This window comes from Dromiciops gliroides, chromosome 1 (genome assembly GCF_019393635.1).
Source record: "Dromiciops gliroides isolate mDroGli1 chromosome 1, mDroGli1.pri, whole genome shotgun sequence".
In the NCBI taxonomy this organism is placed as follows: Eukaryota; Metazoa; Chordata; class Mammalia; order Microbiotheria; family Microbiotheriidae; genus Dromiciops; species Dromiciops gliroides.
Genome location: NC_057861.1, coordinates 666,373,909 through 666,387,735, shown reverse-complemented (window position 1 = coordinate 666,387,735; position 13,827 = coordinate 666,373,909). Strand labels below are relative to the sequence as shown.

At 43.0% G+C, this 13,827-nt stretch overlaps 1 protein-coding gene across 4 annotated transcripts in view; it reads left to right on the top strand.

The window, feature by feature from the left end:
• Nucleotides 1-13,827, top strand: part of PFKFB4 (6-phosphofructo-2-kinase/fructose-2,6-biphosphatase 4) — a 75,887-nt gene that overhangs the window by 45,612 nt on the left and 16,448 nt on the right. For all 4 annotated transcript variants that reach the window (XM_043975812.1, XM_043975811.1, XM_043975813.1 and 1 more), the window contains exons 8-10: nt 3,947-4,154; nt 7,253-7,399; nt 8,617-8,721. In XM_043975812.1, coding sequence (XP_043831747.1) covers nt 3,947-4,154; nt 7,253-7,399; nt 8,617-8,721 — 460 coding nt within the window. The remainder of the gene's footprint in view (nt 1-3,946; nt 4,155-7,252; nt 7,400-8,616; nt 8,722-13,827) is intronic.

The window sequence follows — 13,827 nt, the reverse complement described above, 5'->3', positions numbered from 1 at the left end:
CCACCTAGCTGCCTAGATAAAAGGGGAAAAAAAAGACCTGTCAAAATCAGGAATAGTCTTTCCTGATCATGCTGCTAGAATAAGTTTAGGTGATCCTTGTATAAGATCCAGTGAGCTGCTCTCAGTCACACTCACTGCCCACCCTGGATGTTAGCCAGTGGTTCCCTGAACTTCCTTGGATGTTGACTGCTGGGTACTTACTCTGCTGGTTTGGACTATTAGAGGAACACAGACCCAGACCTGACCTTTTTGTATCCACGCTTCCCCCTTTGCCTGGGTTCCTGGCTGGATTCCTTCTGGCTCTGGGAACTACGGGGGCTAACGAGTAGTGACCTCAACTTTCTTTTATTCTTCTGGCAATCACATGACCAAGTAGGATTGATATCTGAAATGCAGGGCTGGTTCCACATTAGAAACACGATCAACATAATCAACCACGTCAATAACAAAACTAACCCAAATCACATGATTGTCTCATTCCTGTTAAAAACACTAGAGAGCATAGGAATAAATGGGGCTTTCCCCAAAACGATAAGCAGGATCTACCTAAAGCCATCAGCAAGCATTACATGTGATGGGGATAAGTCAGAGGCCTTCCCAGTAAGATCAGGGGTGAAACAGGGATGACCATTACCACCTTTTTTATTTAATATTGTATTCGAAATGTTAGCTTCAGCAATAAGAAGAAAAAGGAATTGGAATAGGCAAGGAGGAAACAAAGCTATCACTCTTTGCAGATGATAAGATGGTATACTTAGAGAATCAACTAAAAAGCTGCTTGAAAAAATGAACAACTTTAGCAAAGCAGCAGGATATAAAATAAATCCACATAAATCATCAGCATTTCTATACATGACCAACACAGCTCAGCAGCAAGAGATAGAAAGAGAAATTCCATTTAAAGTAACTGTAGACAACATAAAATATTTGGAAGTCTACCTGCCAAGACAAATCCAGGAAACTCTGTGTACACAATTACAAAAGACTTTTCACACAAATAAAATCAGATCTAAATAATTGGAAAACTATCAACTGCTAATGGATAGGCCAAGCTAATATAATAAAAAACAATTCTATCTAAATTAATTATTCAGTGCCATCCCAATCAGACTACCAAAAATTATTTTATAGAGCTAGAAAAAATAATAACAAAATTCATCTGGAAGAACAAAAGGTCAAGAATATCAAGGGAACTAATAAAAAATGCACAGGAAGGTGGGCTAGCTGTACCAAATATGAAGCTATACTATAAAGCCACAATCATCAAAATCATTTTGCTACTGGCTAAGAAATAGAGTGGTAGATCAATGGAATAGGTTAGGCACAGGAGACACAGTAGTAAATGACTTTAGTCATTTACTGTTTGATAAACCCAAAGACTCCAGCTTCTGGGATAAAAACTCACTACTTAACAAAAACTGCTGGGAAAACTGGAAGATAGTATGGCAGAAACTAGGCATAGACCAACATCTTACACTGTATATCAAAATAAGGTCAAAATGGGTACATGATTTCGACATAAAGGGTGATACCATAGGTAAATTAGGAGAGGAAGGAATAATTTACCTCTCAGGTCTATAGAGAGGAGCAGAATTTATATCCAAACAAGAAATAGAGAATATTATGAAATGCAAAATGGATGATTTTGATTACATTAAATTAAAAAGGTTTTATAGAAATGGAAGCCATGCAGCCAAAATTAGAGGAGAAGCAGAAAGCTGGGAAACAATTTTTACAGTCAGTGTTTCTGATAAAGGCCTCATTTCTAAAATATATAGGGAACTAAATCAAATTTATAAGAATCCAAGTCATTCCCCAATTGAGAAATGGTCAAAGGTTATGAACAGGCAGTTTTCAGATGAAGAAATCAAAGCTATCTATTGCCATATGAAAAAATGCTCTAAATCACTATTGATTAGAGAAATGCAAATTAAAACAACTCTGAGGTACCACCTCACACCTATCAGATTGGCTAATATGACAAAAAAGGAAAATAATAAACACTGGAGAAGCTGTGGAAAAATTGGAACACTAATGCATTGTTGGTGGAGCTGTGACCTGATCCAACCATTCTGGAGAGCACAATTTGGAACTATGCCCAAAGGGCTATAAAGCTGTACATACCCTTTAACCCATCAATTCCACTATTAGGTCTTTATCCCAAAGAGATCATAAAAAAGGGAAAATATTTATAGCTGCTCTTTTTCTGGTGGCAAATTGGAAATTGAGGGAATGTCCATTAGTTGGAGAATGGCTGAACAAGTTGTGGTATATGAATGTAATGGACTACTATTATTCTGGCAATCGTTGTCTTGCATACTTTTATTGCTGCGATGATTAGGGGTAACAACAGAAAGTTCCCAGGAGAAACGTTGCTCTCCATGCCAAGCTGTGTGAGAATGCTGAGTTATCCCAGAGAGTTTGGGCTCATGGTCACCATCCTAACCCCTCTTCTACCTGCATGCAGAACACCTTTATGGCTCCCTGACGGCTGCCTACTGGACTCTTGTTGAAGCTTTCTTTTCCCCCTTCCCACTGAATAGTTAAACCCACGGTAAGGCACAAAGAAAACCTCAGTGGTTATATAGAACTTTTTCTTATTTCACGCTTACCATCCACATACTGCATAGCCTGGCACAGCATTTAGCACATCGAAAGCCTCTGGACAGATGTGTCAGATTGGATGTGTCTCCTCTATAGATGAGAGGGAGGGGATTAACTTGACCACTGGCAACTTTGTAGAAAAGGAGAGGTGAGGACTGAGAGATTGTGAACGGTATAATGGAGAGAATGCTAAACTTAGAGTCAGGAGGGTGTGGGTTCAAATCCCAACTCAGACACATAACAGCTGAGTGACTTTAGGGAAGTCATTTTCCTTTTCTCTGCCTCAGTTTTGCCATGGGAGTTAGTAGCCTCAAAGGTCCCTTCCAGCTCTAAACTTGCATTCCTATGGCCTGAAAACCTTTAGTGGGGGACACTCACTGGGAATGAGATCTGCCAACCTGGGCAGATCTTTTTGAGGTGGACGGTGGTAAAAATAGCTCCTTGATTTGACTCACAGATGAGGCAGGAGATGAAAAGGTTACAGGGGACAAGAAGAGCGTGGTGAGAATGAAAACTTGGGACGGACTCACTTGGCCTTTTGTTTTATGAAAAGTCAATAAAACTCCATTAAAAGTGGCTCCTTGGGCCAGAGATTCTGCTGCTTTGCAGGTTAGACTGTTTGTCACATGTGGTGTGTAAGTGAACCCCTCAGTGTTACACTAGAAGCCTAGAGAGCACATGTGTGATCCTCGTCCTATCCCACCAGCATCACAGTGGCCTCCTGCCGCCCTGTCCTCTGTCGGCTAATGATCCTAAGCTGTTTGCAAAGACCTGTTGTTCTGCACGTGTGGGCCATGAATGCGATGATGAGAGGACCGAGAATTTGTCCACAAATAATGAAGGATTTGATTGAAATGTCCTTTTTACTTGAGCCGGTGGAGTTTGGGCAGAAAGCCTGAGCCATTCTCATGACTTTCTCCTTTTTTTTTTATCTACTTCTTTCTCCTTTGCTCTGCTTCCCTTTCCATTTCTTCCTCCCCTCTCCCTTTTTTCCGCTGACTCTATGTCTTTCCCTTCTTTCTGCCTTCCTTTGTGTCTCTTCCTCATTCTTGCCCTTATCTACTGATCCACTTTCTTCCTCCTCACCATGTCCCCTTCTCTATATCTCTGTCCTCTCCTTCACTTCCCTGTCTCCTTGTCTCTGTCTCTCCCTTTCCCATTTCTTTTATCTATCTTTCTGCTTTCTCTCCCGATCTGTGTTTCTCTTTCTGTATCTTCTCTCCTTCCCGGTATCTTTCTCCTTCATTTTCTTCTCTCTCTCCAACTTCTTCCCTTCCTCTCTCCATCTCCCCTTTCTATCCTCCATCCCCTTTTCCCTCTTTCCCTCCTGTGTGTGGAAAAGGGATCTCTCCTACATTAAGATCATGGATGTGGGGCGGAGTTACCTGGTAAATCGAGTGATGGACCATATTCAGAGTCGGATTGTTTACTACCTCATGAATATTCATGTGACCCCTCGATCCATCTACCTCTGTCGCCATGGAGAAAGTGAACTGAACCTCAAAGGAAGAATAGGTGGGGACACAGGACTGTCCCCAAGGGGGAAGGAGGTATGTGACGATGCTCTCATAATGGCGATGATGGTGATGCTCACGTAGCTCTTTACCTTACCTATGTTGTCTCTTTTGATCATCACAGCAGGCCTGGGAGGGGAGTAGGCTAAGTGACCATTTTACAGATGAAGAAATGGAATCTGAGGGAGGTTATGTGACTGCCCACCTAAGGCTGTGCCACAGATAGGAAGTGCCTGAGCCAAGAACACTTGGGCTGGTCTGTGTGTCTGTCTGCACTATAGATTCTTTCCCACTAGGACTTTCCTTCCTTCCCAGAGCCCAGTGGGGCCAAGCTCAAGTGGATGGCAGGACTTTTGTGCAGGAAGTTGTAGGTGTGGGGATTGATTGCATCCATGCATATCACCAGCATCTCAGTTAATACAAGCTGGATCAGGCGGGTCCTCCTAGACTTTCTCCTTAGCCATGTGTGCTGCTCTGTGTCTGAGGTTTTGCTGAATCCCTGGGATCTTCAGGACTTAGTGGAGAGCATGTGACACACTGGGAGTTGTCTTAAACCCAACTACTCTGGTCACTGCTCAGCTCACTGGATGGATGTTGAAGCAAATGGGACTTTCTGGAAAGTCAGTCAATCAGCAAGTACTTATTAAGCTCAGACTAGTGGCAGGCCCTGTGCTAAGTCCTGGAGCTACCCTGACAGAAGCAAAGCAGTCCCTGCCTTGCTTTCTTTTGAGGAGACAGCATGTGCAGAGATTGGGTATCCCAAAAGGTTTGGTGCAAGTTTAGGCTTTAATAACCAGCAAACTAAAAAATGTCATTTTGAAAGCTTAGTTAGGTACATTTCTTTTGTATTTATTTAATTTTGTGAATTTTGAATAATAATCTTTAAAAATTCTAATTTTAACCAAAGCACCCTGTTGCTTTGTATTGTGTGTGCAAATTGATATTTTTTTCTTGGATAATACTTTCTCAGGCCAGTGGGTATGTACTTGCCCACCTCAATCACCTAGTCTTGCTCCAATAGACTTTTTCTTTTGGAGTCACGTTAAAACTATAATGTAGGGGCAGCTAGGTGGCGCAGTGGATAGAGCACCGGCCCTGGAGTCAGGAGTAACCTGAGTTCAAATCAGGCCTCAGACACTTGACACTTACTAGCTGTGTGACTCTGGGCAAGTCACTTAACCCCAATTGCCTCACCAAAAAAAAACTATAATGTATACATAAAACAAAACAGAACTTTTTGTTTGGGTGATTTTAAGGCAAAGATTACAAATGTAATCCTTTTGGTCACTGAGCAGCAGCTGATAAATTTTTACAAAGTTTGAAAATTAACCAAGGTACAAATATCAGCTGCATTGAATTGTCATAAAAACATTTTTAAAACTTAGATAATTAACGTTTCAAGTGAAGTTTTTAAATCTTTCAATGGCACTAAGACATTTGAGATACCCTATATAAGGATATGTAAGATTTAGGGATAGCAAATGGCCCCGTGATTTCACTAGAAAACTCCCTAGTGAGAAAACTCGATCAGTGCAAGTTGTCATTCTCTGCACCTTGTAGCTTAGTGCTTCCAAGAGCACTGAAAGGTTAAGTAACTTAACTGGTTTCACAGAGCAGGTCTGTGTCAGGGGTGGGCCTTCCTAACTTTGAGGCTGGCTCTCTCTACCCCTCTATACAATATAGAAAAAAATAAATACAAGGAAATCATTTTGGGGAGGTACTATCGGCTGGTGGGCTCACAAAGAATGACCAAACATACTGGTTCCTGGGAGGATCAAGAAAAGGCTTCGGTAGGAGGTGGCCCTTGAACTTACAGGAGATGGGAAGTGATGGAGTTAGGAATCAGGAATGACTGGGAGGTTGGGATCTGGGCAAATAAAGGGAAAGTGGCACCTTAGACTGAAATGAGGATGTCTGGAGGAATGGAGGTTTGTGTGGATGGGAGGTAAGGTAATGAGTTCTGTTTTGGACATGATGAGTTTGAAATTATCTTTGAGACATACAATTCAAAATGTCCATGAGGCAGCTGGAGATGCAGGACTGGACCTCCAGAGAGAGTTGAGGATTAAATGTATACATTTGTGAGCCATCTGCATAATTGATAGTAATAGCACCTATGGGCAATGGGCTGATGAGGTCACCAAGAGACAACCTGAGGGCCTAGGGACTCATATTCCTAGTAAGGGGTTACGGTATACATGATGATCCAGCAAATGAAATTGAGGAGTGGTCAAAGGGATGGAGGAAAAGCCAGGAGAGGGCAGAAAAAAACAAACAAAAACCCAGCAAGGAGAGAGTATCCAAGGAGGTAAGAGTGTAAATTGCTGAAGAAAGGTCAGGAAGAAGGAGTATTGAGAAAAGTATGTTGAATTTGGCAATAGGATCATTGGCAACTTGGGAAATAGAACTTTGAGCTGAGTGGTGTAGTCAGAAACCAGATTGCAAGGGATGAGGAAGTGGAGGCAATGAGTGTAAACAGGTTTGTTTTTAAGGAGTTTGGCTGTGAAACGGATGAGATTTAAAGGGCAATTGTCTGAGTGTATGGCAGGGTACAGGGAGGGAAAGATAATGGTCCCTAATTGATGGGAGTGAATCCAGTTTGGGGATGAGCCAGACCTATGCTGGCACTGCTCAAGATGTTTGAGCAGCCAGGACTCCCTTAAGACCCTTTTGGGGGCATCTAGGTGGTGCAGTGGATAGAGCACCGGCCCTGGAGTCAGGAGTACCTGAGTTCAAGTCCGGCCTCAGACACTTGACACTTACTAGCTGTGTGACCCTGGGCAAGTCACTTAACCCCAAGTGCCTCACCAAAAAAAAAAAAAAAAAAGACTCTTTTGGAATTCATCCCAAGATCAGAACCACTGTCCTTCACTTGGGAGGCAAACCAGAGGACATATAGCACCTCAGAATTTGAATTGGTCAGGATTAGATAGAGATGATCCATCTGTACAGAACTACAATTGGGACAGGGTTTGTTTGGCTGAGGGGATGTTCTCATGTTTCATGAAACACAAGTGAAGGGGTGCTGTGATTTCTTTTGATGGGGTGGTTTCTGCTTTGTGGGGAGCTTGGAAAACCCATGAATGGAAGGCAAGTCCGTGATTGCTGAGTCTGATTTTGCTCTGTGCCCTCAGTTTGCTAAGAGCCTGGCCCAGTTCATGAATGATCAGAATATCAAAGATCTGAAGGTTTGGACTAGCCAGATGAAGAGGACAATTCAAACTGCAGAGGCCTTGGGTGTCCCCTATGAGCAGTGGAAGGTTCTGAATGAAATTGATGCAGTAAGTCACCTCACCCCCCCCCACCCCCCACCCCTTGTCACCACTGTAGTGAATATCACATCTTCTCATCTGCTTACCCCCATCAACCAGTGAAGACATGATTCCATTCACTTAGGAAACATGGGTGAGGCCTAGGGAAGGTCTTGCCTATAGATCAACTGGGAACATGCCCAGGGGTGTGTGTCCAGGCTGAAGGGGAAAAGTCCTGACTTCCATCCCTGAAAAAATCTATTTCCGGACTGGTGCCCTAGGAGAGATGCTCAGGTCTCCATACTAATAGGGCTTTTGCCCTAGGTCAGGCCCTCATCACCTCTCATCTAGACTACTAAATCAGCTGCCTAAGTGGTTGCCTCACTTCCATTCTCTCCCCCTTTGGTTCACCCCAGACAGGGTGCCAGAGTCGTTTTCCTAATGACCAGGGCTGCTCATGCCACTGCCCTACTCAAAACCCGTTTTTGGCTCCCAATTGCTTACAAGGTAAAGTACAGACTGGCATTGGGAACTGTACAACACGATCCAGTCTTATTCTGCCTGGCATTCAATACTCTCTACAAGATGGTCCAATCTTGTCTTTCCAGCTCTATCTATCCATGGAGATGACTCCTCACTCTTTACCCCTGTATAGATTCCCAACCCTATCCTTTACTAACATTCTTCCCTTTGCTTAGAATTCTTCCCACCTACTCAATACCTATCAAAATACTACCCATCCTTCAAGGCCATGCTTAGATGCCAGGCCTTCTAAGAAGCTGCCCTATTAACCTCTGTCCTCAGCTTCCCTAAGCTACTAGAACCCTGACTGTGGCCCTTGGCACAAGCTGCCTGGTGTTATCAATTTTCTTCTCCTTATGTGTCATGTTCCCCCTTCCAGGCTCAGAGCTCCTACCAGTGAGGAAGGGTGGGAAGGTTCCTAACTTACCCTTGCTGGCTGGCCAGCTTCTTGATTCCTGAGCCCACCCTCCTCACAAAGTGATGGCCTATCATATTGGAGCTCATTTTTTCAGGCTGAGAATGAGGGAGCTACCTAGAGATTCAGAGTAGGGGGGCAATACCTGGATGATTAAGAGCTCCAAAGTAAAGGGGATAATTCCTAATTACCCCCTACTAGTGTTGATGTCTCCAAGACTGAAGGGTCAGGCTGACACCTGGACCTCTAGGGTAGGGAGTTCTGTTTATGATGGGTGATAGAGCTAATGCATTCTGGTCTTGTTTTCAAGGGTGTCTGTGAAGAAATGACTTATGAAGAAATTCAAGAGCATCACCCTCTGGAATTTGCACTTCGGGATCAAGACAAGTATAGATACCGATACCCAAAGGGAGAGGTATGTGTCCTTCCTTCAGGCCTTGATCTAGGACTTTCCTCAGAGCCTAGGCTTGGCTGGAGTGCAGAGAAGAGGGCCTGTTTTGGTTTGTTTTTGTTTTTGTTTTTGTTTTTTTGGTGGGGCAATGGGGGTTAAGTGACTTGCCCAAGGTCACACAGCTAGTAAGTGTCAAGTGTCTGAGGCCAGATTTGAACTCAGGTACTCCTGAATCCAGGACCAGTGCTTTATTCACTGCGCTACCTAGCTGCCCCCCAGAGAGGGCCTGTTTTGTAGCATCATTATCTAGGTCATGGGTGCTTAACCTTTTGTTGTATCATGGACCCTTTTGGCAATCTGGTGAAGCCTATGGATCCATTCTTAGAACCATTTTTTTTTTTTTTAGTGAGGCAATTGGGGTTAAGTGACTTGCCCAGGGTCACACAGCTAGCAAGTGTTAAGTGTCTGAAGCCGGATCCGAACTCCAGGGCCGGTGCTCCATCCACTGCGCCACCTAGCTGCCCCCAGAACCATATTTTTCAATTTGTAGTACCCAGAATTACAAAGGAAATTAAGTATATTGAAATATAGCCATCAAAATATTAGAAAATCCAGTTCACAGACCAAGATAACAACCTCTGATTTAGATAGAGATAGGCCTTCAAGTTTGACTGGTCTGGTCCAGGGTCACTGCTTCTCTCTTGTCATGGATATAGTGAAAGGATAAAGAGCTGTGGCTTCATCCGCGATGACCCCTAGGTGACCTTGGCCACAAGTACTCCACCCAGTCCCACTCAGAGCAAGAAGCTCAGGATTGCAGCAAGACCCTTGTCCGTACCTGGCCAATCCCGATGCTTTGGTGTCTGGCCTTGAGGTCACCGCACAGCTAGAGGTTCAGACTTTGCCATGAATTTCCTGGTACTTTTCAGCCAGGTTCCTGAAGAAGGTCTGGCCACTGCAATGTTCCTAGAAATAATTTCCAATGTTGGAGAAGTGCCAGCATCGCCCCAATTCACCCCCATGAACTTAGGACTTTGTTCTCTCCCCTAAAGGAGGGGAAAATGTCTAGAGAATCGAGCCTGCTTTGTGGGGGCTGAATTGAAGGCGGTTTTATAATCCCCTTTCCCCAGGGAGGTGACCAAGTGCTAGTGAGTTCACAACCCCTGCCACCCAGGACAATTGCACCCAAATCGGCTCCAGCTTTCTTGGGCCTGGTAGCCTCAGGTTGGTCAGTGTCAGACCTCAACTGTGCCAACCCCTTAAGATACCAAAAAGGCTCCCAGCTGACCTGATGAAACCACTTTACTGCTCTCACCCATCACTGAGATGCAATCACCATTCTGAGCTCTGGATTAACCTGATGCTGCCCTCTTCTGGCCCCTTTGAGTGGTACAAGACTCAATATTGGACTTGGATTTGCTTGATTCGGCATATTTGTTACATGGATTTTTATTTTTTTCCCAGTAGGGGAGGGTTGATGGGTGAGGGAGAATAGGAATAGAGTATCAAGAAAGAAAGAAGGAAGGAAAACAAAGAGAAATTGAGGCCAGAAAGAAGCAGAATCAGGAAAGACAGCTTTGAAAGCACAGGCTGAACTTTATACTTAAAAAGAAAAGGAAGCTCTTCATAATAGAGATCTGAAGTTTCGTATGCATACCTCTTTCTGATTTACTAGGTTTTATGCAAATGCTCATGTTGTTTGGTATTAAGGTTTTTGTTTTTTTTTAATGAGGCAATTGGGGTTAAGTGACTTGCCCAGGGTCACACAGCTAGTAAGTGTTAAGTGTCTGAGGCCAGATTTGAACCCAGGTAGTCCTGACTCCAGGGCCGGTGCTCGATCCACTGTGCCACCTAGCTGCCCCGGTATTAAGTTTTAAATTAAAAAAATAAGATTAAAAAGATGTTTTAAGTGATGGAGGCTCCCAGATGGACCTCTGCTAGGAGTTAACTGGCCTGAAGGTTCCCAAGGGCAGTTAGCTTCCTCCCTGATACTGCAGATTGAGTTTAGTGTAATGGTTTGATTTGAAATAAAATTGCCCCCCACAAATTGATAAATGGTTAAAGGATAAGAACTGGAAGTTTTCAGAGGAAGAAATCCAAAGTATCAATAGCTCTATTTTTTTAAATGGTCTAAATCACTAATAATTAGAGAAATGTAAATTAAAACAACTCCACAGTACCCCGTATACCAATCAGATTAGAAAAGAGAGAGAGAGAGAGAGAGAGAGAGAGAGAGAAGGGGCTGTGGGAAAACAGGTCATTTAATGCAATACACCATTGCTGGAGCTATGAACCAGTCTAGACATTGTGGAAAGCAATTGCTAAGTTAACAGAACCAAAGGATAATTTGTAAAATAATAACAGTATTTATACAATGACAATTTATATAATAACAGTTGTAAAGATAAACAACTTTGATAGCTGATCAACACAATGACCAATAACAATTCCAAAGGACTCATGATGAAACATTCTACCTACCTCCAGATAGAGAGCTGATATACTCAGTTTAGATTGAAGCATGTTTTCTTTCTTTCTTTCATGGACATGACTAAAGTGGAAATTTGTTTTGCATGACAATGGGTTTTGTTTTTCTTGCCTTCTCAGTGAGCGAAGGAGAGGAAGGAGGAAGGGAAAAAATTCAGAACTGAAAATAAAACTGAATTTTAAAAAAGAAAGAACTATTTTCCCCAAAGTAGCCCTTCATTGTCCACAGAATTGTGGGAAACATTTAAAGAAGGCCAGATCTGGAAGTTCTTCCTGCCCAATGCTAATTAACCCTCTGTGGCTCAGCATCTCATCTGGAATAGTGTCACTTAGTGTCACCAAGAGACCCAGGGTGCATTTAGTTCTCTTGGAGTCATCATTAAGTGAAGTTCACAATGTCATTCTGGGCCTTGGGGTCATTTGACTAGCTCAGAACTCTTTCATGGAATCTGTCTCTTGTCATCCAACAGCAGAGATAGCGGCTTTTGCCCCCAAATCAGCAAGTGTTTCTTGAGGACCCACAGTCTGAGTTCACAGTTATTGAACCTGCAGATAACAGAGACTCCAGTGGGGTAACTAATATATACCCTACAAAATCAGGAGTTCTGAACCTAGAGGCCATGGACTTGTCTTGTTACTATTTTGATGACTGTGGTTCAGTATGATTGGCCTCTTTTGTAACCCTATGTATTTTATTTTATCTATTTAACATTATCTGAGGAGGGTCCATAGGCCTCACCAGACCTCAGAGGTATCCGTAACACACATGTGCATGTACACACACACACACACACACACACACACAGTTCCAAACTTCTGATCTAAGAAGATACTGATGGGATGGACAGAATCTAGTAAGAAGCAACATATTACAGTTCTTTAACCATCTATGATTTTGTCCATGTGGTCCTCCATCTGTGCAGATCACAGCTCCTCTGCAGCTTAGCAGGTGGGTTTTGACAGTTCCCATGGCCTGCTATTCCTTGGGATGGTGTTCTCTCAGAACTTGGCAAGGCTGGTCCTCACATGACAGGTGTATAGCCCATTCAGTAATAACTGGGGATATGGAAGTTGATAGGGAGAGAGAAGAGACAAGGATGACTCCAGTGCTATAAACCTGGGTATATTAAACCCTTCTGATTGATCCATACCTGACAAAGCTTTTTCCTCACATAGTCTTGTAACCAGTATTGCCTCCATGCCACAATAAAGAACTAGAATTCAGTGGAAGAAAATGCATTTAGTATGATTGTACATCTATATAAACTATATCAGATTACTTGCTGTCTTGGGAAGGGGTTGAGCGGAGGGAGGGAGAAAAATTTGGAACTAGAAATCTTATAAAAACAAATGTTGAAAACTATCTCTACATGTAACTAGAAAATAATAAAATGCTTTTATGATAAAAAATAAACTTCACAACTCTTATAAAAGAAAATAAAAGAAAATTAGAAATAACTAGAAAGTCCTAAAGTTTGCAGCCTCTACCAGGGACAGTCCCTAAGGGAAGAGAATTGGCTTCAAGTGGCTTCAAGAGGTGAAATCTAGCAATCGGCAGTAGTTCTGTCTGTGGGTCACTCACTTCTTCAGTGAACATGCCCCACATTTACACAATTCTTCTTTGATGTTGTACATGCCTGGACCACCTCAAAGCTGCCTAATCACTTGTATCATAATAAATCTTTCATTAAGAGAAACTGAGGCACAAAAGGCAAGAGTACCAGTGACAGATAATAGAGGTCAGTGATCCCCCAGTGATCAAAGACCCTCCCATATAATCAGAACAGACTTTTATACAGTTTGGTTATATAAGGTCTTTAGATAATGTCAGTTGATGCCAAATAAACTAAGACTATGATTGATCCACAATTATGCTGACTTGCAAAAGGGGTCTTCCAGAGTCCATGCTAACACAGAGTTCATCCACAGCCTTTGGAAAGTCCCCTGTACCTGAGACTCGGTGCTAGGAAAAACAGCTCCTGACCAGGTTGAACCATCTTCCATATCTTCAAGAGGCAGATTGGCTTTTAGTTACCTGCTCGGTTTCCTAGCAAATATCACAGATCAAACTGAAAATGTGCCTGGCCTGCAACGGTGTTCCCACCAAAAGCCCAGAACACAGAATACCATCTTTGGCCCATTCAGCCAGAAGGACTGGGAGCAGGTCTCTATCCTTACCATAGGCTACTGGGGCCAGCTTTAAAACTGTATGCAGTGGGCCCTGGAGATAAGGCAGCAACTCCAAGAGATACAAATCCATAACAGAAAAACGGACTCATCACGACTTCTGCTGAAAGGCCTGTGCCCAGAGCCCATCCCAGGCACCTCCTGTTCCCAGGAGGCCATGGTGGCTGTTAGCACTACATAATTGCTAATTATTATTATAAAGAAGGAATGGTGTTTTAGAATCCCTAACCACCATGGACACTTGGGCATGTACGCCTTCCAAAAGCCTTCTTTCTTACCTCACTGTCCCAGAATGGTCTGCTTGCACCAGAAAATCCTGGAGACGATCTCCAAACACCATTGAATTTCCTCTGTTTCCCCTTCACTTGAACAAAATAGTTAATTACACTGTTAATTCTTTTTTTTTTAGTTGTTGTTTTTTTTTTTCCCTGGTGAGGCAGTTGGGATTAAGTGACT